Source organism: Apostichopus japonicus, chromosome 16 (genome assembly GCF_037975245.1).
Source record: "Apostichopus japonicus isolate 1M-3 chromosome 16, ASM3797524v1, whole genome shotgun sequence".
In the NCBI taxonomy this organism is placed as follows: domain Eukaryota; kingdom Metazoa; phylum Echinodermata; class Holothuroidea; order Aspidochirotida; family Stichopodidae; genus Apostichopus; species Apostichopus japonicus.
Window position 1 is genome coordinate 23,808,204 of NC_092576.1, and position 24,778 is coordinate 23,832,981.

General features: G+C 35.9%; 1 protein-coding gene and 1 long non-coding RNA gene across 16 annotated transcripts in view; one reads left to right on the forward strand and one right to left on the reverse strand.

Annotated features, from left to right (window-relative positions):
• The window catches only part of LOC139983513 (uncharacterized), a 50,502-nt gene that overhangs the window by 3,538 nt on the left and 22,186 nt on the right, over nt 1–24,778 (forward strand). For 4 of the 15 annotated variants that reach the window (XM_071997109.1, XM_071997110.1, XM_071997108.1 and 1 more), the window contains 4 exons: nt 2,270–2,368; nt 3,682–3,999; nt 4,773–4,877; nt 8,904–13,732. In XM_071997109.1, the coding sequence (XP_071853210.1) occupies nt 2,276–2,368; nt 3,682–3,999; nt 4,773–4,877; nt 8,904–9,434 (1,047 nt within the window). In that variant the 5' untranslated portion in view covers nt 2,270–2,275 and the 3' untranslated portion in view covers nt 9,435–13,732. Of the gene's footprint in view, nt 1–740; nt 1,296–1,355; nt 1,619–2,262; nt 2,370–3,681; nt 4,000–4,772; nt 4,878–8,903; nt 13,736–24,778 lie in introns of those variants that run through there. The other 11 variants (XM_071997116.1, XM_071997117.1, XM_071997115.1 and 8 more) reach the window with 9 other exon arrangements.
• Nucleotides 16,825–19,617, reverse strand: LOC139983422 (uncharacterized). Its single transcript, XR_011798664.1, has 3 exons — nt 19,196–19,617; nt 17,433–18,219; nt 16,825–17,002 (listed from the first exon to the last, which is right to left on the reverse strand). It is a non-coding gene; the product is annotated as an uncharacterized lncRNA (long non-coding RNA).

The following is a 24,778-nucleotide window of genomic DNA, read 5'->3' on the forward strand; positions in this document are numbered from 1 at the left end:
TAACCATAGGACCAAACGGTTCCATTTGGTTACTGTAATGTGTTAAATAGTTTATTTTTGTTGCAATACTACCTTCTGGAAAAATCAACACATATTAGTTTAGGAAATCGTCAACAACACCATGCAAATATACTACCATCTGACCACTTTGCTTTGGAGAAAACAAAATACTTAATATGTCATTTAACTGAACAATCAACTCCCAAACATTGTCGCCAGCAACCTCATTTCTACCAAACATCAGTAGAGCTAACCTACAGAATCACCACATCTATGATGCATTTTGGTTAAAGACAACTTTTCCCGATGACCACAGTACATAAGATGGTTTGGATGATTTATCTGCCCATACATACTTGACATTTTGTAGTGCTTCGTTAATTTCTGAGATAATTAAATACTTTATTTCTACTGGGGAAGCAATAACTTTAGTCAAAACAAGAGGGCAGATTCATTCTAGCAAATCATCTATTGGATCATATGGGAGTCCATATTGATAACATAAAAGCATGACAACTTGTTTAATGAGGAATGGTGTTTGACACCATACTCTGAAGACAAATTTGGTTGTTGTTACACAATATGCAACTGATGTTCATAGTCATGAATAGATTGTTCTCTTAAAGTGACTTGCTAAATGTGTCGCTTCATACTATTTTAGGTGCACATACAACTCCGACAAATCATGTTGGCATGCTGTACTGTTTTCCGTGTACTTTCAGGCTTCAGCCCTTTGTCTCTAAAACTTGAAAATTAGTGACCAACTGTTTTGCAACATGAGTTCAGCCAAATTTCTTCAAAAGACTTATCTTACATAACCATTCCAATTGTATTGAACTCAGCTTTATTCTATGCTTTGCTGGTTACCAATTTTATAGTACATCTCATTAAGCGTTTGTTTTTCCATTGTAGTTTCCTGTAATGATTGCATATATCAAATCATCAAAGAATAATTGATTTTTGACTGTTTGCGGTGTTTCAAAAATCTTGTTTTCATTGGTGAAATGATCCATCATAAAAATTGATGTTAGACCCAATGTTGACAACGCATGTGTGTTTAACACTTCATTCAAACATATGTTTGTTTGAGAAGTGACTTCATACTCTCCAGAATAGGAACATACATGCATGTAACTACTTCAGTGTTATAACAGTTGATATGACCGATGATGTATTCTACTGGGGCTATATAGGCGGTGTTGTTCAACACAAATTCTTTCTGGTGAGTCTCACTGTCGAAGTATTTGTTGAGTATTTGTGTACTTACTGTTGTCCTTGGCAAGCTGTGTTTTTCTATAAGTATCAAGGTGAACAAGCCGACATCATCCTGCATATTTTTTTCCTGTATATTTTAGTTGTTCTTCATCATCTCTGTTAGAACCTATTTTGATTCCCGGATCATTCAGTATTTGTCCATTTTCTACAATTGCAAGAGATGGTTCACAATAGTAGTCTTGCAACCAAGTTTCTTCAATGATATTAGAAGCAGCATCGATCTGAAACCCTCATTGGCTACGTTGTATATGTTTTATATAGGAATTCACCTCAATGTACACATTCTCACATACATGTATCACACACCTAACATTGAAATTTGACTCGTGTTCATGAACTAAACGTAAGTACTGAATTAATCTTCTAAATGCCACTGCCTGGTACATATGACATTGCAAACACCTGTTTTGCATCCATAGTTTAGTCATGAGCCTAATTTTTCTTAAAAATCAGAATTTGGTTATATTCAGTTGAGGCATAGACTACCTATACTTTAGCCTAGGCGTATGTAGGCCATTAGCCTATTCAAAGTGCAAACGTTGATACCCTGAATTACTGGCTATAGCCTAAGCTACAACTAAAATCTTAACAAAGTGTGTACTGCTAAGGTCCGCGTGACGTTATAAATATCTAATATACGATAAATCAAGACTAGTTAATAGAACTGTAAGCGCGTAAAACCAAACGAGTTTTACATACTGATACCTTTTTGAAATGATATATTGTCTTATTGTGAGGTCAGTGGGGGAGGGAGTGAAGTGACATGGCAACCATGGAAAAGTCTATTATATTCTGGATATAACTTATACCGTTATTCCACTGACCTACGAATATTTAGTAGGTAAAGAGATCACATTTAGTAAATTCTTTAACATGACAGTAACACTAATGAACATGGACAGTCGAAAATTAATTGCTTTTTTAGTTGCTTGAGCTATTGCATTAAATAACGTAACAAACAAGATCGTCAAATGCAACATTTTCCTCTTTCAAGGTCAAGATGAACAAATCTATAGCAATAACATTGGTAGCATTGGTGTTCGTCTCTGGGCTCGTCTTCTGGCAATATTCAACGGTAATTATCCAATCAATAGGTGAGTTCAGTCCTTCTTATGATGAAACAAAATATATCATGTTTAACCATTAAATATGTCATTTGTAACTGCTAATAGTCTTACTTCAGCTTAGAATGTTAAGGACGTGTAAGTGATGATATCGAGTTGAATAAATTGCATACGATCTCAGAAAATATCGCGATGTTGGTACGTAGTTGAACCACAACATATTCAATATAGCAGTGAACGTAAAAAGATAAACAATAAATGTGTTATCAAATAGTAGACGATTGAATACCTGCCTCTCGGCACATTACTGACTAACAATACTGAAGGTGTCGTAGATTCCCCAGGAATACAATTTAAAAATGTGGGTTGGGGGAGGGGCTGTTTTGGTGGAAACGCCAAAAATAGAAACCAAGAACAAATAATCTATATGAGGTAATCGTCTAAGCATATTTGTAACTGAGCCTATGACTGTTTGTTTTGTCAATGGTTCCTAGGTAGAACATTGAGTCACGGAATATATTTTTTAATGTTTTTAATACTGCCTCATATTGATCGAATTTGTGAATAAATTTAGTTAGGAATAATGTATATGCGTTGGAAAAATTTAGCTACACTAGGCATTTGCAATAATCCACACCTTGCAACCTAACCAGTAATAGCTATATATTATTTTCTGCTCATGTGAGCAAATGAAAATATGCACTTAAATTTGGTCTCATTATAGAAAAGTATTCATGGCTTCATCCGATATTTTTATCTCATTTGTTTCTCGAATATCTCCTCCTTGCACCTTTCTCCTGAAAGTCTCAATTTAATAAATGCTATATCCAGTTAGCTCTATACTACCAAGTCGTATGTATTTGCCAATTGATTTGTTGAAAACGAACATGGTATAATGATATGTATATGCCGTTTTAATAATAAAGCAACTCTCATCGTATACATTGACATAGCGTAAATTCATATGATCATCACTTCCACGCGGACATAGCAAATATTTTGAATATAGGACATTATTATTGCTTTTTCAGTTACCTTAGCAACTATCGATATCACAATTATTATAGCTTTTTCAGTTACCTTAGAAACTATCGATATGACAAAAGTGGTTATTTAATTTTCCAGAGGCAGCAAACCCAAACAGTAATTTTAGCTTTAAACGCAGAGACAAATATATAATAGATTTGAACAACGTACGTATTATCAAAATACATAATTACAACGGTAAAAGCCAAAACAGTATGAGGATAGCTAATACTTTGTTCATGAATGAAGAATGTGAATGTTTAATATAATAGAACTACCTGAATTGTTTTTTAGTTCCTGTTTATGTTTAATTGTTGTTCGAGGCGGAAACAATTCTAGGTTCGTGCCATCTCCAATAAGATACTCAGATATTGATGTAGATGTGTCAGTACCTTCGATAGATGAACTGCACGAAAGATCGGTCCTCATCACAACCTCCTCTGACAAAAATATTGATTTAGATGTGTCAGTACCTTCGATAGATGAACTGTACGACAGATTGGTCCTCATCACAGCCTTCTCTGACAATCACTACAAAGAAGCGATGGGTTACATCGGGACAGCTCAGAAATATATGCCTGGAAAGAGAATCGTCGTTTATGACCTAGGATTGCCAACAAAGAAGCAACACGAGGTATTAATACATTGTAATGCTTCTTTGAAAAATTGGAAATAATATGATACAACAACACACAACATGGGTTATTTAATTGTGAAATATTCTTAAGCATGGAAAACCATTCTGAGTTATAATAATTGGCGTGTAGAGCAATGGACATTGCTACATGGAATTCATGATCATTCCTACTTGTGGTGGTTTACTAAAAAGGAGCAAACCAAGACACCTGCATAATACATCATAACACCATACATTTTGATGTAACACGCAATAAGTCATAAATACACAAAGACAATTAGGATACAAGTCTGCTACGAAAACACTTTTTGTACGACACTTTAGCTTTTACCAGTACCGTTTCATGTATACATTTTTAAACTTTGCACTCACTGAAAACTAGACTATAAAACAGAAGTCAATCAATCATGACAGTCTTTCTTATTTAGTACATAACATTTACTAACTGCTTCTTTTAATTTAAGAGAGCTGACCAATTTGAGTAAAGTCTGATCTGGATGTTGTCACCAGTGACAGCTAGTTATTATGGTAAAATTTCTTTTAATTATGTAGAGGTCTTAGAATTGAGTTCTGTAACACGATTACGTTGGATGTTCAGAAGAAAGGTTAACTAATGAGATAATCAACAGACACATTCCCAAAGTTATGGTAACACTTTAATGCATCTTTATGCCGCTCCCCGCCCCCACCACCACCACAAGAAAAAAATACCGATGCGATAACTGCACTTTGATGTAAATATGTTCTTACATCGCTTTTGCTTAATACAGGTGAAAAGGCTCTGCAATGTCGAACTACGGATGTTTAACTTCAATGATTATCCACAGCATGTCAGCGATTTGCATACTTACGCATGGAAGGCAATAATAATTAACGTGAGTTGTCATTAGAATATCGTTTCATCGTATTGGCTGTTCTCAACCCGTTCACTATTTTGTAACTCTCACATATTATAACATATACTCAACAGTCGACATGTTTCTCTTTGTAGGGATATAACAATTTTAACGTAACAAAGAAAAATCTTTTGGACAAAACATATGCATTTCGTAATAACAATTGTTCGTAACATCATAAAGAGTAAACATTCCTTAGAAACGGATATAACCATTTACAGATGTATTCGGCACTACTTTATTTATACCAGAATGTGTACTTCTAGGTATATTTCTGTGCAAGGCAGTTACAAGCAAAACTCATTCACACACTTTGAAAAATACGTTATCGGTAGCCTAAAAATATCTTTCGATATAATGTAAGTAAAATGCTTGTTTGTTATGGCTTACGCAGTTTCGTGTGACAAATTGAAACACTTCTCTCTCGGCACTGTAATTAAAGCCCAAAATAGTCCAGAAACAGATCCCGACCAATAGCTAAAGACTTCCGGCTGTGACACTAGATTTCCAAGTTTCAATTCAAGTGAGAACATTTTTAGCCCCCACCGGCACTCGAATCCTGACGTGCCCCTCAACTTGCTCTCTTCCCTAACAATTGGGCTTTGGACTGATTGTAGGTAGAGACCAGTAAGGAAGGTCGCCATTCACTTCTAGGTCTTGCCTTTATCGAACAATGCTAGTCCTGTTTGGTGATAGTCTTTGCATTAGTCTAGAGATCAATCATAATGCTAAGCAGCTCAACAAGTATATTGTCCGATCATCGTCATTCATAAAAAGATGAATTTCAATGGCGTTCATCTAATACGAAGCATTAGTCTAAGTAAATACAATAAAACGTAAACAGGTTTAGACGTTGACGTTACTCTGTTTGGCAAACATGAAATATTTTGCGACTACCAATTGGCTGCAAAAATTAAGGTAAACAATTGCATTTATATATAACATTATATGTGTTATTATGCAATGTCAAGAAAGCTATCCAATTTCATCCAGATCTAAGTTTTGACTTAATGCTCAATTTTTAATTAAATGTTTTTATTAGAGGTCTGTTAGTAGATAGATGGCCGAAGGGTTGGGACCAGTGGCGGATTGGCCACACGTTGAACCTTTTCACCGATGCTTACTAGAGCGTTTGGCTTGCCTACAAGCTGATGATAACGCTACCTGTGTCACAAGTGGCATATGAACGTTCTTTCTCTGCCTTGAAGAGAATCAAACACCGTTTGAGAAGTACAATGACACAAGAACATGTTGAGGCGTTCATGTTGATGTATGTGGAAAAAGGGATCTTGGCCAAACTTGACACAAAATATATCATCGATGGTGTGGCTGCCAGAAACAGCGAACTGCGTAGGCTTCTACTCTCGTAGACATGACATGTGCTCGTGTTATTGAACATATATGTTTTAGTGGATTTTATTTAGGTTTTGTTTTTCAATTTTTTAAGCATGTCGTCACAAATGCTTGAAAAACCAATTAAAATTCAGTCTAAAACATATATTTTTGCCTATTTTGGTTTACGTTTTAACATTCCTCAGAAAGTGTTGCTTCTGGATATTATTTTTGGGTCTTTTTTAAAGGATTATATTAACCTACAAAATTGAAAAATATAGCACCATTTTGCATCTAGGCCAACACATCTCAACGCGGAGGGGGACACCCCTCCCCTTAGACCCTCCCCCAGGACTGCGATCACTAGTAAGTAATATATCAATGAACAATGGGCCGGTCTAGGGAATAATGCCCGGGCCGGTTTTTAACACCCAGTCCGCCCCTGGTTGGGACTACTAACTCAGTAGACACGGCTAACCTATAGAACAATGTTGAGTTTACTTAACTCATAATATATCTAGATGGAATAAACAATTAGTAGAATGGTAGTAACGTCATTCATAGTTCACTTCTTAACAAGCTTTGTAATGTTTCGGATATATTAGGCAATATTTTTATACTACTTGCAAAGGTCGTTCATGCAAAATGTAATGTGTTGTGTTCTAACCGAGTATTTTTGCTTTGTTAAATGAGGTCAAGTTACAAGTCACTCATAATAAAGTCAAGTGATAAGTGAATTTCATTTGCATCAAGGCAAGTCACAACTTATTTGATTATAAATTTAAAATACAGTTAAATATAACAACAACCAATGAAGTCAGTCTCTAGGTCAAATGACACATTAACAGCTTAGGTTTAACTAGGATTATTGATGAAGTGTCTCGCGTCAAGTGGATGACATGTACAATTTCCTAAAATGCCATGATTTAAAACAGGGACTTTATTCTACCTCTCCCAATTCAACTATGACATGAACTGAAATTGAAATCATGAAACACGACAAAACAATATTTATTATAGCTGAACTGATTACAGTTATTACCAAGATACTACCTTTAGGAATCACTTAACTGAACTTTCATATCAATTGCTATTGCCAACAATATGCCCATAATGCAATAAGTTTAGATTAAATAATTGTATATCCCACATTACTTATGATCCTAAAGCTTCAACTGTATATTTCATGTCCCAAAAGGAAGATTTACTTTAATGTTTTTTTGATGCTAATAGTAACTAGTCCTATGTAGCATATTTAGCATAACTATCAATGGCCCATAAAAACAAACCCTACTTAAGAAGTGAAGAGAATTGTAACACTAAAATATTAATTTCTAGGGTGTTAGTTAATTGGACTGTTTACATTGACATTGAAAAGATGACAAAAAACCAAGAGAATTAAATTATATTCCACCCACCCCCCCCCCCCCCAGTGGCATATGACATCACAAATTAGCAAAGGGTAGCTCCATGCCACGACGTTACAAATAAAATTTACTCCCGTACCTTGCAAAATAATGGTCTTATATATTTTAGGGTAAGTTTATCACAAGGATCTCCGTTATATAAGTTCAGTATGATGGTTTGGGATTCCTTCCATTTAATCCTAAGGTATGTTTAGGCTAACACTAAGAATGACTTAAATTAATTATTCTAAGTATAGATATTGTAGTCGTCGCGGTCACAAGTAGAATTTGATATATTTTCACATGTCAATCATCATCGAAGTCTGATTTGGAATATGTTAATGAGATAAATCGATGATGTGTCATTTTAAATCGACATATCATCAATTTAAACTGGTAGATGGCGAACTAAATTGACATATACCGATATATTTTACAAATCATTGATTTAAATTGGTAAAAATCTAACTAAATTGGTATAAGTCGATTTAAATCTGTTTATGCTGATTTAAACTGGTATAAGTCGATTTAAACCGGTAGATGTCGATTTAAATGACATATACCGATTTATTTTACATGTCCTAGATTTAAATTGGTAAATGTATATTTAAATTGTTGAAAGTCGAATTAAACTGGTATAAGTCAATTTAAATCGACATCTGCCCGGTTTAAATCGATGATATGTCAATTTACATCGGTAGAAGTCAATTCAAGCTGCTAGAAGCTGGTATAAGTCGATGGAAATCGGTATATGTCAATTTAAATCGTTATATATCGATTCTCCACGATTTGAGACTGATGGCCCGCCGTAGAGGCCATGGTCTATCGCCAACCTCTGCCAGAAGATACGATGATCACGTGGCTTCGCGGCGACAGCGTACAGTAGTGGATGATGTCACTTAATGATGTAATTTAATAAATATTCAAAAGGTAAAGCAATTACCCAATACCATCGTTATATAATGAGACGTATTCTTAGATAGTATTACCATTGTATAATCAACGACATGAAGGTTAATTCTTCTTATTTTAATACGAACAATTTCCAGTAATATCATTCTTTGTTATTCTAATCAGTTTGTTTCAAAATTCGCAACCATATACACAATTAGTATATGCAAGCTGGCTTAAAGGTTCCATGCCACTTAGCTACATATAATTAAATATAACAAGGTACCGTTATAATGGCCGCTTAAGGACAACCATGCAGATACAGGCTGTCCACTTACATATATATTTCTCTCTATTTATCTGCCTTTGTCAAAAGCTCGCCCTAAACGAATTCGGTGCTGTATATTACGGAGACGCTGCTATACGATTCAAGGAATCCCTTAAAGTATTGCTTCCAGGAATTGAACGTCACTATGGTTACATGACGTGCATTCTAAACTTTAATCCAACGGATCCCAACTTTATACATCATTATCAACTAACTGTACCAAAGATGTTCATTAAACTTAGCGTAGATAGAGACGAGTACCGTGATTGCATCAATTGTGCTCCACATATACAACCAGGTACACAGCTAATTATAAATAGCACCACAATTCAAACGAAGCTCATGCAACCATGGCTACAATGCGCTATGGAAAAAGAATGTATCGCGCCTACGGGTTCAAGCAGAGCAAACCACCGACAAGACGCATCTGCAATCACTCTCCTTGTTTATAAAAACCTGTTTGGAGAATGGACGGTGGAGGATAACGATACCAAGAAGATGCAGGCAGTTGTAGCCGTTAGGAGAAGTACAGACGGATTCCAGCATCATCCACAGTATTGTGTTAATGACAAAATATGAAAACATGTACTAGTTAATTGAATGTTTAAGACGAGGAATTGTGAGAACAGCAATCTTTGACATTGATCAGCGATTTTTATATACAAAGCACAGTCTTCGAAGTAGCATGAGAAGCTCTTTATTCCTTTCATTAAAAAGAGAAGATAGTAGCTCAAATTTAACGACCGAACTATTATTATGCCATTAGAAACAAAACCCTTTAATGATAGCAGGCACGCTAGTAGGGCAAATAAAATAAGCAAGGTTGTGTATTGTTAATTGTTACATGGAAACTATTGACGGTTTTATTGAACCTTTGTTCATTATCTTAAGATTTGATTGTTGTTAGACACGTGCTAATGCTGAGTGATCACATCGCATAACTGGAAAGACAAATGTATACGTGAACGAGTGTAAAGTACGACTTATACCATGTTAAGCCAAGCATACCCACCACATAGGCATACGTGTTAGGCGTCAGAAGAAGTTATATCTGAAATAGCTACGTGTCAAACAAAACAGAGTATGTGTACACGTTGTGCGATACAAGGTTATTGTTAAAACATATTGCTAATGCTTGTATTACAGCTGGCAACCATGACACGTTTCCTAACATAATGGAAGGCTCTTAAATTCTGTATAGGGATTTAATGGTTTTAATACTGTCACGGGTAAGGTAAAACTATTCGCTGGACAACGTAAATACTCGAGGCGGATGGCGTGTGTCTTTTCTATGAGTTTTATTTACTCCTCGTAACCAGGGGCAAAAACCCTGAAACACAACGTAAAATGTACGCATTGTATAAACAAATATTTCACACAAATTAGACGTTACATCGGCAATATGAAACATATCAAACATGCATTGATCTCGCTGTATGATCACATGATTTTACACCTTATTAACACTTATCACCTTTCTACAATATGCCCTCCCTATACAGACATTCGATACTAACAAACTTCTCATAAATATATTTTATATGTGCTTTCCAATCTCTAACATATTCCGGCCTCGCTACACTCAAAGAAGAAACAAGAATACGACTAACTAGTTGCGTTCCCTCTACTGCATAGTAAGGTTTGACTTAGTATACATAAGAAAATGAGACACTTCCGGAATTCGGTCAGTTTCCGGCTTTTACACGTTTCGATACGTCCTTTACGATATATGACAAGATATATATATTGCCACGAATTCACCAGCGGGGAACTGAAGTTGTCCCTACATATACTATATTAGGATAGTGAAGTACTGCGGGCTAACGTCGCCCAACGGACATCGTGTCCAACTGCAACAAGTAACTGCTGTGGTGCACCCAGCACCCTTGCACCAAGTATACTATACCAAACACGAATACCACGCCCTGACCTGCTTACCCGGCCTATTCATACCAACCCTTTACCTGCATTTTATGCAAATTAATCTAAACAAAGACTTGCACAAATTCCATTGATGCCCGTCGAGCAATCAGTGAATTAAACAAAGCATATACTAGAATGTCGTATGTTACTAATTTGAACTTCGTGAGCAACACAGACAACAAATGAATATTCATCAGTAAATTTATACAGCTGCACGATAGTCGTTAGACTTGCGTCAAGCATACTCGTGACAAATACGTAGGATCAACAAATATAGAATGTTATCTTTAAATGAACTTGATCTTATGTCCTTGACAACGAATGAAATTTCATTTTTTGCTTCATCAGTTTTAATTTCAGTTTCAAGCACTTTCTTTTGAAATTCGATCATTGTTCTAAAAAAAATTAACCTTAACTGGATCATCGCGACGTAGTGATATTTTTGCAATTATCTTGTTTTTATTTGGGAGGGGAGGGAGGGGGTAATAACAATGTGTTATTGTGTGGGGGTGATTGCTGTCATAGTGTTATTGTACGGATAAACGAATATTTTTAATGATCATCTAGATATTATTTTTCTCAACGTTTTTGGTACAATTGAGTAGTAAATTATTACACAAGGATGAGTATGTAAATTTTTCAGTAAAGTTGAGTCCATTTGCAGAGACCAAGTGAATGCAACATTCAACCAAAACTTGGTATGAGGTCATTTTATTGTTTTGGTCGGGTCGATAGGCGACATCAATCTGATACATGCGGGGGTAGATGTCACCTATTGACCTTAATGTTCATTACTATACTATAGCTGGATATATGCTGGGTAACGTTTCTTACGCAATGACGTTATGATTTTTCTATCTCTCTCTTCATCTCAACGTCACCGCAGCAGAGCGAGCCGTTCGAAGCACATATTTCAGAAATAACCTCTAGCTATTACTTGCTAACTTTGCACTAAGTGTAGTGAGACCTTTTCAATGTGACGACTCCATATTAAGGTGAAGACATCTGTTTGTGCATTCGTTGGGTTAGTGGTTTGGTACACACATACAGAGTATAAACAAACACTCTGTAGACTGTCAAGTTCACATGCATAATGGGGCTTTAAGATTTGATGTATGATTTTCATAATGTAAATGACCACTGTCCAAAATGCTCACTATTGAGTGTCCAAAGCACTCCAACTGAAATCATAGACTGCTATTGATGGGATAGTCAAGATTAATTTCAAGTTTATACGATCCAGCGCTTTGTTAGCATTTGGTTAATGGAGCGCGTGTTGTAAAAGACAAATTAAGTTTTCATACATCCTAAGATCGACTAAGAGAAATGATTTTAAAGAATTAATTAAGTAGTTGTGAATATATCATGTGCATAGTGTCTACTTTTTTTTATATTCATATTGAATTTCTATTCGGTCGTCGGTTGAAATGACAGACAGCTGCCACATAATGACTAATGAACTCGTCTCCTTGTTGGTGTGCAACATAATATGTCCACTGTTTGCGTAATAGGTCATCCATTTGCATTTAAGCTCTGTGTCATCGTTGCCGATATGTGTTATTTCCTTAACGTGACCAAAGGAAAATTTCGACTTGGTCGAGGTCGGGCAAATGTCAATGCTGCCCTCGCCCAATGGTGTTTAGGGTGTGACCTTTTATACCCACTTTCTTGCTTAACATACTTACGCAATCGATGCACACTTACGTATTATGTAAGGTACATATGCTTCATTCCTCTCCTGGTTCAGAGAGGCGTCGCATGTGCTCCATTAGCAGAGTTCCTTAGTATTTTAGTATAATACATGTTTTATATAGGTATTAAGGGGCTAGATATCGTAATTGTATACCTCTTTTAATATCGTATTATAGAATTTTACTTTAATGTGATTTTGCTGTATGCTTGTGCCTGTTATTTTGATTGTCTTTGCGTGTATTTGTTGTTTTGCTCATTTGTAAGAGTATCTTGAGTTCAAGTATCATCTTCGAAGAGTATCTCCCCAGAGGTTATTACTTTTGTTGGTATTCTATACATTCTCCAGAAAGCCGCCGTAAACCCCAGAAAGCCGCAGTAAACCCATGTAAGCCCCTGTATACCGCAGTTTGTCGTGCGGTTGGGTTTGCCTGGTAACGATTGTAAGTTGAGTGTTATAATTATCAAGAATGTAATTGTTGTCAATCCTACTCTATATTTTGCTTCATGTTACCAAATGTTATTTGTTATACTTCTTCCCCTTTTAATTTTTTTATAAGGGGAAATATAATTCTGTATTATGTTATTATTGATTTGTGCAATTTCATGTGTTTGTTTTACCAATGTTTGTATATTAATGTTTTGATATTTTTACTTTACAGTTTTCACCGTGGTTCTTGTTGAACCACGTGTGCAATAAACGGATGTAAGATGCATAGCTGTACACACCAGTGTCATACACAGACGTAATAAACTATACATTGAGCATGTAGACTAATCGGACGGTCTACTCCTAATGTCATATTCTAATAAGTCTTCTGTTTTTATATTGTTGTTATTTCCGGCTAAATTGACTCTGTTTTAGGACGGAGTTAACTGTACCAGAGATGTCCATCAAACTTGGCGTACATAGCGACGAGTGGTTGCATCATGGATGACAACGATAATAAGAGGATGAGGGCAGTCATTGACGTAGAAAGAGTTCCAAAGAAACTTAAATTCAAGCCTCAGAATAGTATAAAATCATGTAAAAATGTGTGAACTGAAGACAACGAGTGTGGCATTTGTATGTATTTATACCTCATCTTCTCTTTCCTTTGTTAAGATGAGGGTTGGGGAGTTTATCGGTTGAATATTATAAGAAATAGGAGAAGAACGACGAGCAGAATGCTAAAAGCTAGTAAATTAAATACATGTATTAAAAGGGAATACATTTAACAAGATTGAATAGACTGTAAACTATGACTAAACAAATTAATGCCGATAAAAGAGGAATGGAGGTTTTTGAGCTAATTAATAATAACAAAATGACATCTTTTAAACCTTGTATATTGCACATGTGATCAAAGTCAGTGAAGGGTGCGCTTTGTTACTAAAGGTAATAAATATTTTATATATATTGTTAGGTTTTATCAAATTGTTCATAATGTACAGATGCTCAATTTATTGATCTTTAACTACCAGTTGACTCGAGTCAACAACCTTGATTTGAGTCCGACTCGACTACCTTCTTCTTGACAATAACTTGACTTGGAATTTGCCTGTAAACGAAATGAGCATACATACACTTAATTCGCCTTTTTTACAAAGTCAAACTAACACAATTTCAGAAACGAATCATTAAGTTGTATTTAGTTCTATAAGATTCCATACACGATTTTTAATCTCAGAGACGTTTCTGATAAACATAACTTAACACAATGATTCATTACAGATGTTATATACCACCATATAAGTAAGTTTTATTCATACTTTATAGTATGACTTCATGTTGCGTGTGATGACACAACGAGTCACAGCACATACAAACTTAGTTGTCTCATGTCTTAGCGAACAAGTACTTGGTTTACTTCTTTTGAAAATTGGATGATGCATTAATGCCTTGAGGATACTTAATTGACTTAGCGCCATTAGTGTCCGCTGATCGTTATATACTGCTATGTATTTCCTTCCACCCTTCTGTTGTCTCCGTTTTGAAATTACGAGCTTACGGATCGTAATGTAAAATTATGAATAACATAAATGAACAGAGATTGTTAGTAGCATAAATGAATAGAAGTCAACTATCTTCAATAAATACGATTAAAAAACTGATTACAATATCTGGACTAACAACTCGACTAACAAAGACAACAGAACATTCCAAGCATTCACACAACTGAACTAGTTGTAGAGTCAATATAAATTGCTAGTGAAACAATGCATACCAATAAGAAATTCTTCAAAATACAATATGGTAAGCGGTTGACTTAAAATATCTTCTTTATATTGTGTTTGCTTGACGTTTCGATCCTAGCAGGACCTTCTTCAGAGGTTAATTGACAAGTAGCAGTAACAGAAGGGTGTTACCTACAAGAGCAGGGTGCAATTCGGCGTGTTCGAATACAGGCTATCCGACCAATATATAGACACAGTACAAGAAATTCAACAACACATTCAATATAAGCTTGGTAATAAATTTAAAGGTATTGTCTGGTAGTTCTTAGAAGTTACCTGGAAAAACGATAAATAATTTTCCAGACATGTTTTCAAAATATGAAAACGCTAATGTTGCATTTGACAGAGAAACGATTTTCAAATCGTCACGGTAGGATGGATATTTCGAATATACTTTGAACAGTACAGAACGTGACGTCACCTTCGCAAATGCAGATTGCGACATAACCCACATTCCATACAGTTCGTACAGTAATCACAACATTAACCGCGTTTGAATACAGATGAATTTCTTCCTTCAGTTTTGGTGAAATTTCTTATAAATTATATATGTTTTGAAAAAATCTATAGGCCGTTCATATATGAAGTGCATCGGGGATTTCGTGATTTTTTTTGTAACACAAGATAAGTTTGAACAGTAAACTCTTCGTTGTTTATACATCGCGCTGTCCAGCTTCAACGCGAAGAATTTTCTCACGAAGGCTACTCTAACGTTTACAAATACTTTTCAAGTTTCCTTTTACTGTAAAGTTGATACGTGAATTTTATTTCAGCGATTTCGAAGAACAGTTTATGAACTGTGGTTTGAGTTTGAGAGTGTGTTATGTGTAACGCTATGTACCTATACCAACTGGGCATGGTAGGCTGTATACGTTCGCGATGTGTACGTAATATATAATAGGCAATCACCTGTGCGTTTACACGCGAAAGTGTGTTTGCTGCGTAAATAGGAGTGCTAACTTCAAGTCGCTCGTTTTGCCTATTTGCCTGTAATACGTCAATCACCAAATGATGCCTTCGGACAAAAGGTGCTATTGGTGATAAACTATTGAATTTGAAAACCAGATTACTACAAGAAGAAAACGTCGAATTGGGACAAATTTTACATAATTAGAAAGAGAAAAATAAGAACTACGAAGAAATGTATCAAAATCGTCCACCAGACAACTCCTTTAATTATTCAAAGTGACACAAAGTTTCGTCTTCCTTTAATTATAATTGGGTATAATGCTTAATTATCAATACCTTTGATTCAAATATTAACCAGGTATGAGCATGGAGTTCAGGTACTATACAAAGTTGAAACCATTTGCACGAGATTAGCAAATGTTGGGTATTTCTAAATATATTTTGTTTTTCATTGTAACGCTTACTAAATACACTCAAAAAAATGAAGTGTTAAATTTGAATCGTAAAGTGTTGAATTTAACACCCCACCCTGTTTGGATTAGGGACAACACCCGCCGGGTTAAATTAACACTTCAGAAGTGTAACATAATATAACACTTTGCGAGTGTTGCCTTAACAACACCCAAACAAGTGTCAAAATAACACTTCCTGGTGTTGAAGGTACACTACAGGGAGTAAAATTAACACCATAAAGTCTTCATTTGTTAGAACTCCTGGGTGTCAACATGAGACTTCAGGAAGTAAAATTAACACAATAAAATGTTCATTTGTTAGCACTTCTGGGGTGTCAAAATTGCACTTCAGGGAGTATAATTAACACTCTAGTGCTCATTGTTTTGGCCTTCTGGGTGTCAAAGTTCTGCTTCAGATGAGTAGAATTACCACCATATAGTGTTCATTTGTCATCTGTGTCAAGATGATACTTAATGGACTCTCAACACACAATAGTGCTCTCTCGTTTATACTTCTGGATGTATATTTAACTGCTGGTTTGTAAAGTTTTACATGTTTATTATGTAACGCAAATACAATACTGTTATGTAAAATTTTGCCAGAAAAGTTTACATCGCACCCGTTTAGTAAATATTTTATACAGGTTTTAGGTTAATTATTACCTAGTAATTAGGTAAACAATATGGATGCATGTTTGAATAGCTCACAGCAGAAAGTTACATTTAAGAGAGAGCAAAAAGCAATGACAACACAAACAATTCAGAATGCGGGATTTTCAGCAATTAAACACCCTACTACCTTCCTATTCCAGAGGTCCATTTATTATATCCCATTAAATGTAAAACGAACAATTTAGGCTATAAAAGTATTGTCTTGTGGAATTAAGTCAACTTAAAAGTGCCAACATTTTCAAATGCTACAGTGCAGTTACTTGGTCTTTATTTTTTTGCACATGCCTTTTGGTTTCTAGATTAAAGACAAAGAAACAACTCTTCTTCAACTTCAAAGTCAACTTCAAGTCAAGTCAAAGTCAAGTCAAGTCAAGTCAAAGTCAAGTCAAAGTCAAGTCAAAGTCAAAGTCAAAGTCAAGTCAAAGTCAAGAAAGTCAACTTCAAATAAGCAACAACTTTAGAAAAATTGTGATCCATGGGATGAGAAAACATGGAGTGCTGTATATGATGACTGCTACACTACAGTGACTATGTCTTTGTTGTTGGCAAATGCCTTTTGGTTTCTAGATTAAAGACAGAGACAACTCTTCCCAAAGTCAACTTCAAATAAGCAACAACTTTAGAAAAATTGTGATCCATGGGATGAGAAAACATGGAGTGCTGTATATGATGACTGCTACACTACAGTGACTATGTCTTTGTTGTTGGCAAATGCCTTTTGGTTTCTAGATTAAAGACAAAGAAACAACTCTTCCCAAAGTCAATTTCAAATAAGCAACAACTTTAGAAAAATTCTGATCCATGGGATGAGAAAACGTGGAGTGCTGTGTATGATGACTGCTACACTACAGTGACTATGTCTTTGTTGTTGGCAAATGCCTTTTGGTATTCCAGATTAAACACAAGAAACAACTCTGCCCAAAGTCAATTTCAAATAAGCAACAACTTTAGATATATGCTGATCCGTGGGATGAGAAAACGTGGAGTACTGTCTATGATGACTGCTACACTGCAGTTACTTTGTCTTTGTTGTTGGCTCGTGCCTTTGGTATTCCAAATTAAACACAAAGAAAAAACTCTCCCCAAAGACAATTCCAAATAAGCAACAACTTTACATACATTCTGATCCGTGAGATGAGGAAACATGGAGTTCTGTCTATGACAACTGCTAAACTGCAGTAACTTTGTCTTTTTTGTCGGCACGGTGAGCATAAAAATCTCGAATCTGGTTGCGTTTCACACCACCAGGCAACTTGTAGAACTAGAACTTTTTGGAAAAATTCCCAGGCACCGAGACTTGCAATTTGGTATAATTCAGATTTAACACGTAGAATAATTTGAAGCAAACATCAATGGCTTCATAAATGTCCTCTGGGGTAGGGCATGTCTCTGGATGATCACAAATGACTGCTTGGGGTGTATTTTGCTTCCTCCAAGAAGTAAAACATATTGCTGAGGTCTTTCTGAAATCTTTTGCAAATAGAATTCCAAGTTGATGCTTCCTAAGTAACAACAAAGAAAAGAAAAGAAAATTCCCATCATAATGAAGTTGTGTTAAAACCTTCTTGGAGCATAAGCAGTTTTTTACATGTACGCCTCACAAAACATGAACATTCCTAAAGAAAATGCCCACAATTTAATCAGTTGTGATTCTAACTTCTTCAAGTACGTTTGAATCTAGAAAGCCAGATGGCCTATAGTGATTACTTGTCAAAACAGGAACTTGCATTAAACTTTCATCAGACAAGGTAGGCAACTTTTATAACCAATGCATCATGTTAACAATGCTTAAAACAATGCTCACTCCCACTGTATGCAATTGTGTAGATTGCTATGAATTATAACAGCTAGATCACTTCCATAATATAGCTAAATTATAGTTGGGCCTAGGTTTACAAGTATCACCAATCCACATCAGCTTCGGCCTACTTGCTACAACTTACAAGCTAAAATGGCAATTAGTGGTAATTATATATTGCATTACATGAATATATGTTTATCCCTTATTGAACATAGTACCAGCGTAACTATTGGCCCATGCCCGATGCTATTTAAAATGCATTGTCTTGAAATAGCCTAAGTATACCCTACTACTAGTACTAGTACTAGTACTACTAGGCCTAGTAGTAGTGCTACTTAAAAAAGTGACTCGCAGGGTATACGAAGTTACGGTTAACGCAAAAAAAAAAAGGAATAGAATGCACTAGATTACAATAAAGGCCTAGACCAAAGTCCTCCGTCCGTCCGAAGGCAATTCCGTTTAATGTTTACTTGTATGTAGGCTACACTGATTCGTTGAAAATTATGAGTTGACTATGACAAACAGCAGCTAGCCTATTATATTAACTTATAGTATGACTTTAACGTTAGGTCTACGTAACGCAAGCGATTCAAATGCATTCGTCTACCCAGCTTAGTCGTGGGTCTCTAAGCATATCTCGTTCTTGTCACGTACACTTACATAATATCAAAACATACCTTCGAATTTTTCAATCAATTCTTCCAGGCCCCAGTCTCCTATAGCGTCATTTTCATGCCATTGTAGCTCGTTATCGCACACTGAGTACGTAACGTTTTGTGGCTTGAACGTATATATGGCTGTGGTTACTATAGTACATTTAGTAACGATAAATGACGACAAACTGGTACAAGTATTGCTAGGTACGGTAAATGGGTGTTCACGGTACGGTGGTACCGTTTAAACACTTAACTTGCACTAAGAATCCAGCTGACGGGAGGTTTGACCAATCAGAATGCTCGAACTGAAAGTACACTTTTTGCAGGTGTTAAAAAATCCACGCTACATAAATTATGTAACCCTACTAGGGTCAGAGTAACCCTTCAGGTGTAGGGTGAACGGTTACACCTGGAAAGTGTTAAAATTCAACACTCCATTTTTTTGCGTGTACCCCAGCGGTTCGTTTACCCTAGAAAAGTTAAGTAATACCTCATACATAGAAAATGTTGGTTTTACAACATACTTTTATGAGTGGTTTCTTGTGAACACGATATTAAGAGTTCAAAGTTTAACGACGTTCCATTGTCCAACGCTTCTCAGTATTTGTTTATGTTCAATTGTACACTTTTTTTTTTAACTTGGAGAGAAAGTGAATGTAGTTATACATATTCAAACAAAAATCCATAAAATAAATTGCAGTGTGAAATTTCTTCCTTTTGGGTGGCATGCATTGATTTAAACAATCGTTTAATTGGTGTGTCAGGAAGGGGAGCTAGTTGGAAATACAGCACTACATAGCAGACCCCCTTTCCCCCTTTTCGCTCCCACCTAGAAGAGTTAAGTTGGTAGAGTCTAATTGTCACAGTTAAAGCCTTTGGTAAAAGGCCATTAAGAACTCAACCTTTTTTATACATATGGCTTTCAGCCATAACAATATTTGTGAACACACTTGTCACTATTTCTATGTGGGGGGGGGGGGGGTAACTACAGTTGACTTTTAACAGAATGCTGCATGGTTTGGGTGTAAGTGAAATATGGTTACACACTGATTACATACACAATATAAACTGTTATATGTTACATAACATGGCATAGTTGGCATATATAATGGTGAAACAACAGCTAGTTATATCCTACTTGATGAGAAGATAAAAACATAGGACATTGCACTAGACATTTCAAATAGTCTGGACGAATGCGAAATGTGCTTGAACATTGCAACATGCTATTTACAAGTAATGGTTGTATGGTTGTATTCGTGGCCTTTAAGACATCTACTGCAACAACTAGCAGAATATATTTTCATTTTAAAATTGAGAGAATTATCTCACAAGAGATTAAACAGATAATTGAAACATCTTGCTTAAAATTAATGTGAACATCAACACAAGTCAAACAATAATTATTGGCTGCTTGTCGAACTTGTAGAACTCCTAAATATGATTGACATCATCGGGAGTTAAATTGTTGTGAACTATATCTGAGGTAAAAAGCACACTAGTTGGTGAACTCAATGTTACCACTGAACCTGCTTTGGAAATTTTCCTGCATTTCCTCAATAGAAGGTTTGAAACAGTTGTCATTCCTGGCCAGATCTTTTTGGAACTATCAGGTCCAGGATCACCTCATTTGTTGTAGAATTATATTTTAAACACGGGCTGCCACAACTCTCTCCATAAACCTTGTTTACCTTGACGGGTATCGGATGCCATTCATTGGTCGCCTTGGAATATTCTGCTGTCAATCTCTGACAGAACATAATATTTTATTTTCACACATGTATTCCAATTTCAGGTAAAAATAATCAGAAAATGTCATTATGGTTTTGATGATGTAACCTGGGTTATTTTTGTATGAATCTAAAATACTGTACAACAAAGATGTACAACATACTTGATAAAGGTAAAAAGCAAGGAGCATTGATATGAGACAAACTTATTAACAATAAAAGTTGATAACATAAAATAACCACTGGTAGACTTGTTGTACTCTGTGGGATAAATCAGCAAAATAAACATGACAACTGGTCTTCATGCTCTGTTCACAAGGTTTTAAAAATTTGACCTTTCTCGACCCTAAATGAATTATTGACCTCCATCAAAATCAGTAGGCTACTTGTCGACAATGTAATACACCTTAATACTTACTATGAGATTTCTCTAAGCTTTCCTTCTGGCAATCTTATTTACAAACAGGGCATCACAAATACACATGCCATCATATATGCATAGGTTCATGGTTTTATAAAAACCAAAAATAGTTATTACATGTATTCAGGCAGTGGAAATTACATAGCACAACAAACCTTTAATGGTATCATAACATTTTTGCAAACATCTCGCAACAACATGTATACCAAAATTTCTTTCTTTCACAGAAATGATAAATGCTTAAAATACAATATTGACCCATGAACAGACAGGGTACCTTTACGTGGTGACCTCTGTCTATCTGACAATGTGGTGTAATACATTAAACATACAGTACTCACTAGACATTTCCATCTTCATAGACGGCATTGGGACGATTTCAATGATGATTAAAGTCAATGGCAGCAAGGCTGTTTCTTACTAAGCATCAAATGTAGCTGATGAAAGACAAGAGAGTACTTTTGCACGATACATAAAATTTGTCTTACTGTAATTTTAAACTGGCAAAATCATACAGTAGCAATGAGTTTGCATCTAACATCACTTTTTACCCTGTATGTTCAATAAAATGAAAATGGTTCATGACGTAAGCAATATATAGCAATAGCATGCTGCCGGGTGTTGTCAGGGAGACCGGAGGGGGGGGGGGTGAGATGTGTGTAAATGCTGTTTGATTATCCTTTTTGGTGTTGAATCATAAAGAGATGGAATACACAAATATCTTTTGAAACTTTTAATCCAAATACATATGAAATTTGAGGCTTAGATTGGAGATTTGTCACAATATAAAGTGAAAATAAAATAAAACTGTTAGCAAACTGCTTATCCACTAGAGAGCCTGAGTAGGAGAATGTATAAAAGTAAGTTGGCCTGACGTTTTGATCCTAGCAGGATCTTCTTCAAAGGCTAAATGACAAGTAACAGTAACAGAAGGGACAAAAACACGCACAGAATACAGACAGGTTAATGAGCATGGTGAACACAAAGAGATAGATGTAAGGGGATAAGTAGACAAGGGATGGAGAGAAGAAAGCAACAGGGGAAGAGGAGAGGTAGGAGATAGACAGTGGAGGGACAAATGGAGGATTAAGGGAAGGGGTTAGGGAATAACTGGAGAAGGACAAAAACAGACAGGTGTGGAGAAAAGAGGTGGAAGAGAGCTATGAGAAGAGGAGTGAAGGGGAGGGGGGACAAAGGAAGAGGGAGAGGGGGCAGGAGAAAAGTTAGTCATGTCCTTCCTAAATTTTGAGCCCATGAGGTTGAATGTTGCGAAGGCGTTGCATCCACAGCCTCTCTCTGCTGATTCGTACTAGGTTAAGACGGCTACCTAAGGATTCAATCCCCTGTAGGGAAATGTCGTTAATGGTATATCATACAGTTGTGCCTATTAATACTCATGTCTTCTTTGTTCTGATTAGTATCAAGCTTATCTCAAAGCTTACATTTATTTTATTCTGATAGACATTTTGATGATGGCAATTACAAGATCTGAAATTTCATAATCATGGTGAAACAAGGAAGGGGTGTACCTTAACACTTTAGCATTTTGTTATCAGTTACCAATAATCTGAATTATTTTTAATGGTAGAATAGATATGAATTACCCACACAACCAGGTTTGGCAGTCACCTACGTACTTGCCACTTCATAATAATGCTTGTAGTTATGTAGCCGTGCAATATCCCCTCCCTCCCAAACACCTGGAAAGCCCTATTTACGAAAGCGATAATGCAGACAGTTTTCGGTCAGCTGCGTTTGATGATGGGTCTGATGATCTTTCCCCAGTAGTTGCCTTCGCCATGTAACTTTGATCGAGGGAAAAGCCACTTTTCGACGAACATAAATCGCAACAGTGCTTAGATGGACATCGAGAAGGTACCTTGCTAACTGGTTGTGTGTCCAGCTGCCTAAGTGTTTCAGTATCTTGTTCCAATCCTCAAATACCTCACCGAGTGGTATCTGCTTTCTTCTCCATGGTCGTGCTTTTCTTTCCCTTGTACAGTTTGGGTTTGTAGCAGATATCATGATAAGCCAACCAAGTTGTGTAGAATGTGATCTGCAAAGATTATTTGTAGCAAAGGCCAACTACCAAATCGGTAACTGTTTACATTGGAGCTATGCAGACTGCACACGGACTGAGGATAGTCGACATTTAAGATGTAACGCACACTGTTGGAATCGTTGACTGCCTAAGTTAACCGGTATCATTTCGCCCATAATAAGAGGCATATGTTTTCTAAGCATTCGCATTTTCTACAACTTTTGTTCAGTAAAACGCGCGGTAGACTACTATACTTGCAATACAGTACTTTAGTTCTGTTATGCGTTGTGCAACTATTATTGTTGTATACATTGTACGTATTGACAAGGATCGATTGTGGCGTCTAACAGTGCTGTTACACCTCCTTCAAAACTAGGTCAGATTACCGGCATCAGACGTTTCTTTTCACGGGATTCGTCACCCCTTTAACACGGTTTTACCGAACCGCTTAATCAGTGACGTATGTAGTGTTATGAGGTAAGTTGACTTATTCACTGGTTGGTAGACTTCATAAAAGGCTGGTTCAGGCAAATACAAATACAGGAGTTTTTTTTTCTACATCTGAGATTGAAACTCCCGTCCCCTCAAGGAGGTACCCTATCAGCCCTACTATCCACTATTTATATTGACGAAATACGTTCAGACTCCCACTCCTTTGTTGTTATATATGCTGAGAAAACTGCCTTATCTTGTCATTTCTCTTAACGTGCAAATCGCCAAAATCAACGTGCTTATCGATGTTGTACTACGGAGGTTTTTAATACGTGTGAAAAGAAAAATTTACTTTTTAATCCAAAGAAAACAAGATAAATGATAGTTGAAGATATTAAAATTTAGAAACAATAGAGGAGAAAACGATGATTCTCGTTTCATATGTTGAGCGTACTCCCCAAACTATGTACGTAGGAGTCTCAACTAAGACACGTTAACATTTCATAACCATATTTCAAAGGTGTTAGCTAAGTAATTTAATATTTGACCTATTTTGTCCCCATTTTCCTATGGGAACACGAAAAGTGTTTAATATATCAATTCCACCGTATGTTAATTATGCAAGACCCAGTTTGGTATCACTTCATACATGTTAACGGAAAGAAAATAGTTAAGAATTTCCTAAAATATTGTACACATATATTTTGCTTTGAATATAATATTCTTGAATGTTGCCGCCAAAACATTATTAGACTTACCAAAAATATATATCTGCTTTGAAAGATCATCCTCTACATCGTTTATATGAACGCTTAAAGTATTTTAATATTCATAACATTATACTGGTAGTTTCTGTGTTCTGTGCTATATGAAAAATGAGCGTAACCGACAATTTACATGTCGATGTTCAAACTTCGCAGCGTTGTTTATTAATACAAAACTAACTCGGCTAACATACCCATCATACACACATACATGTG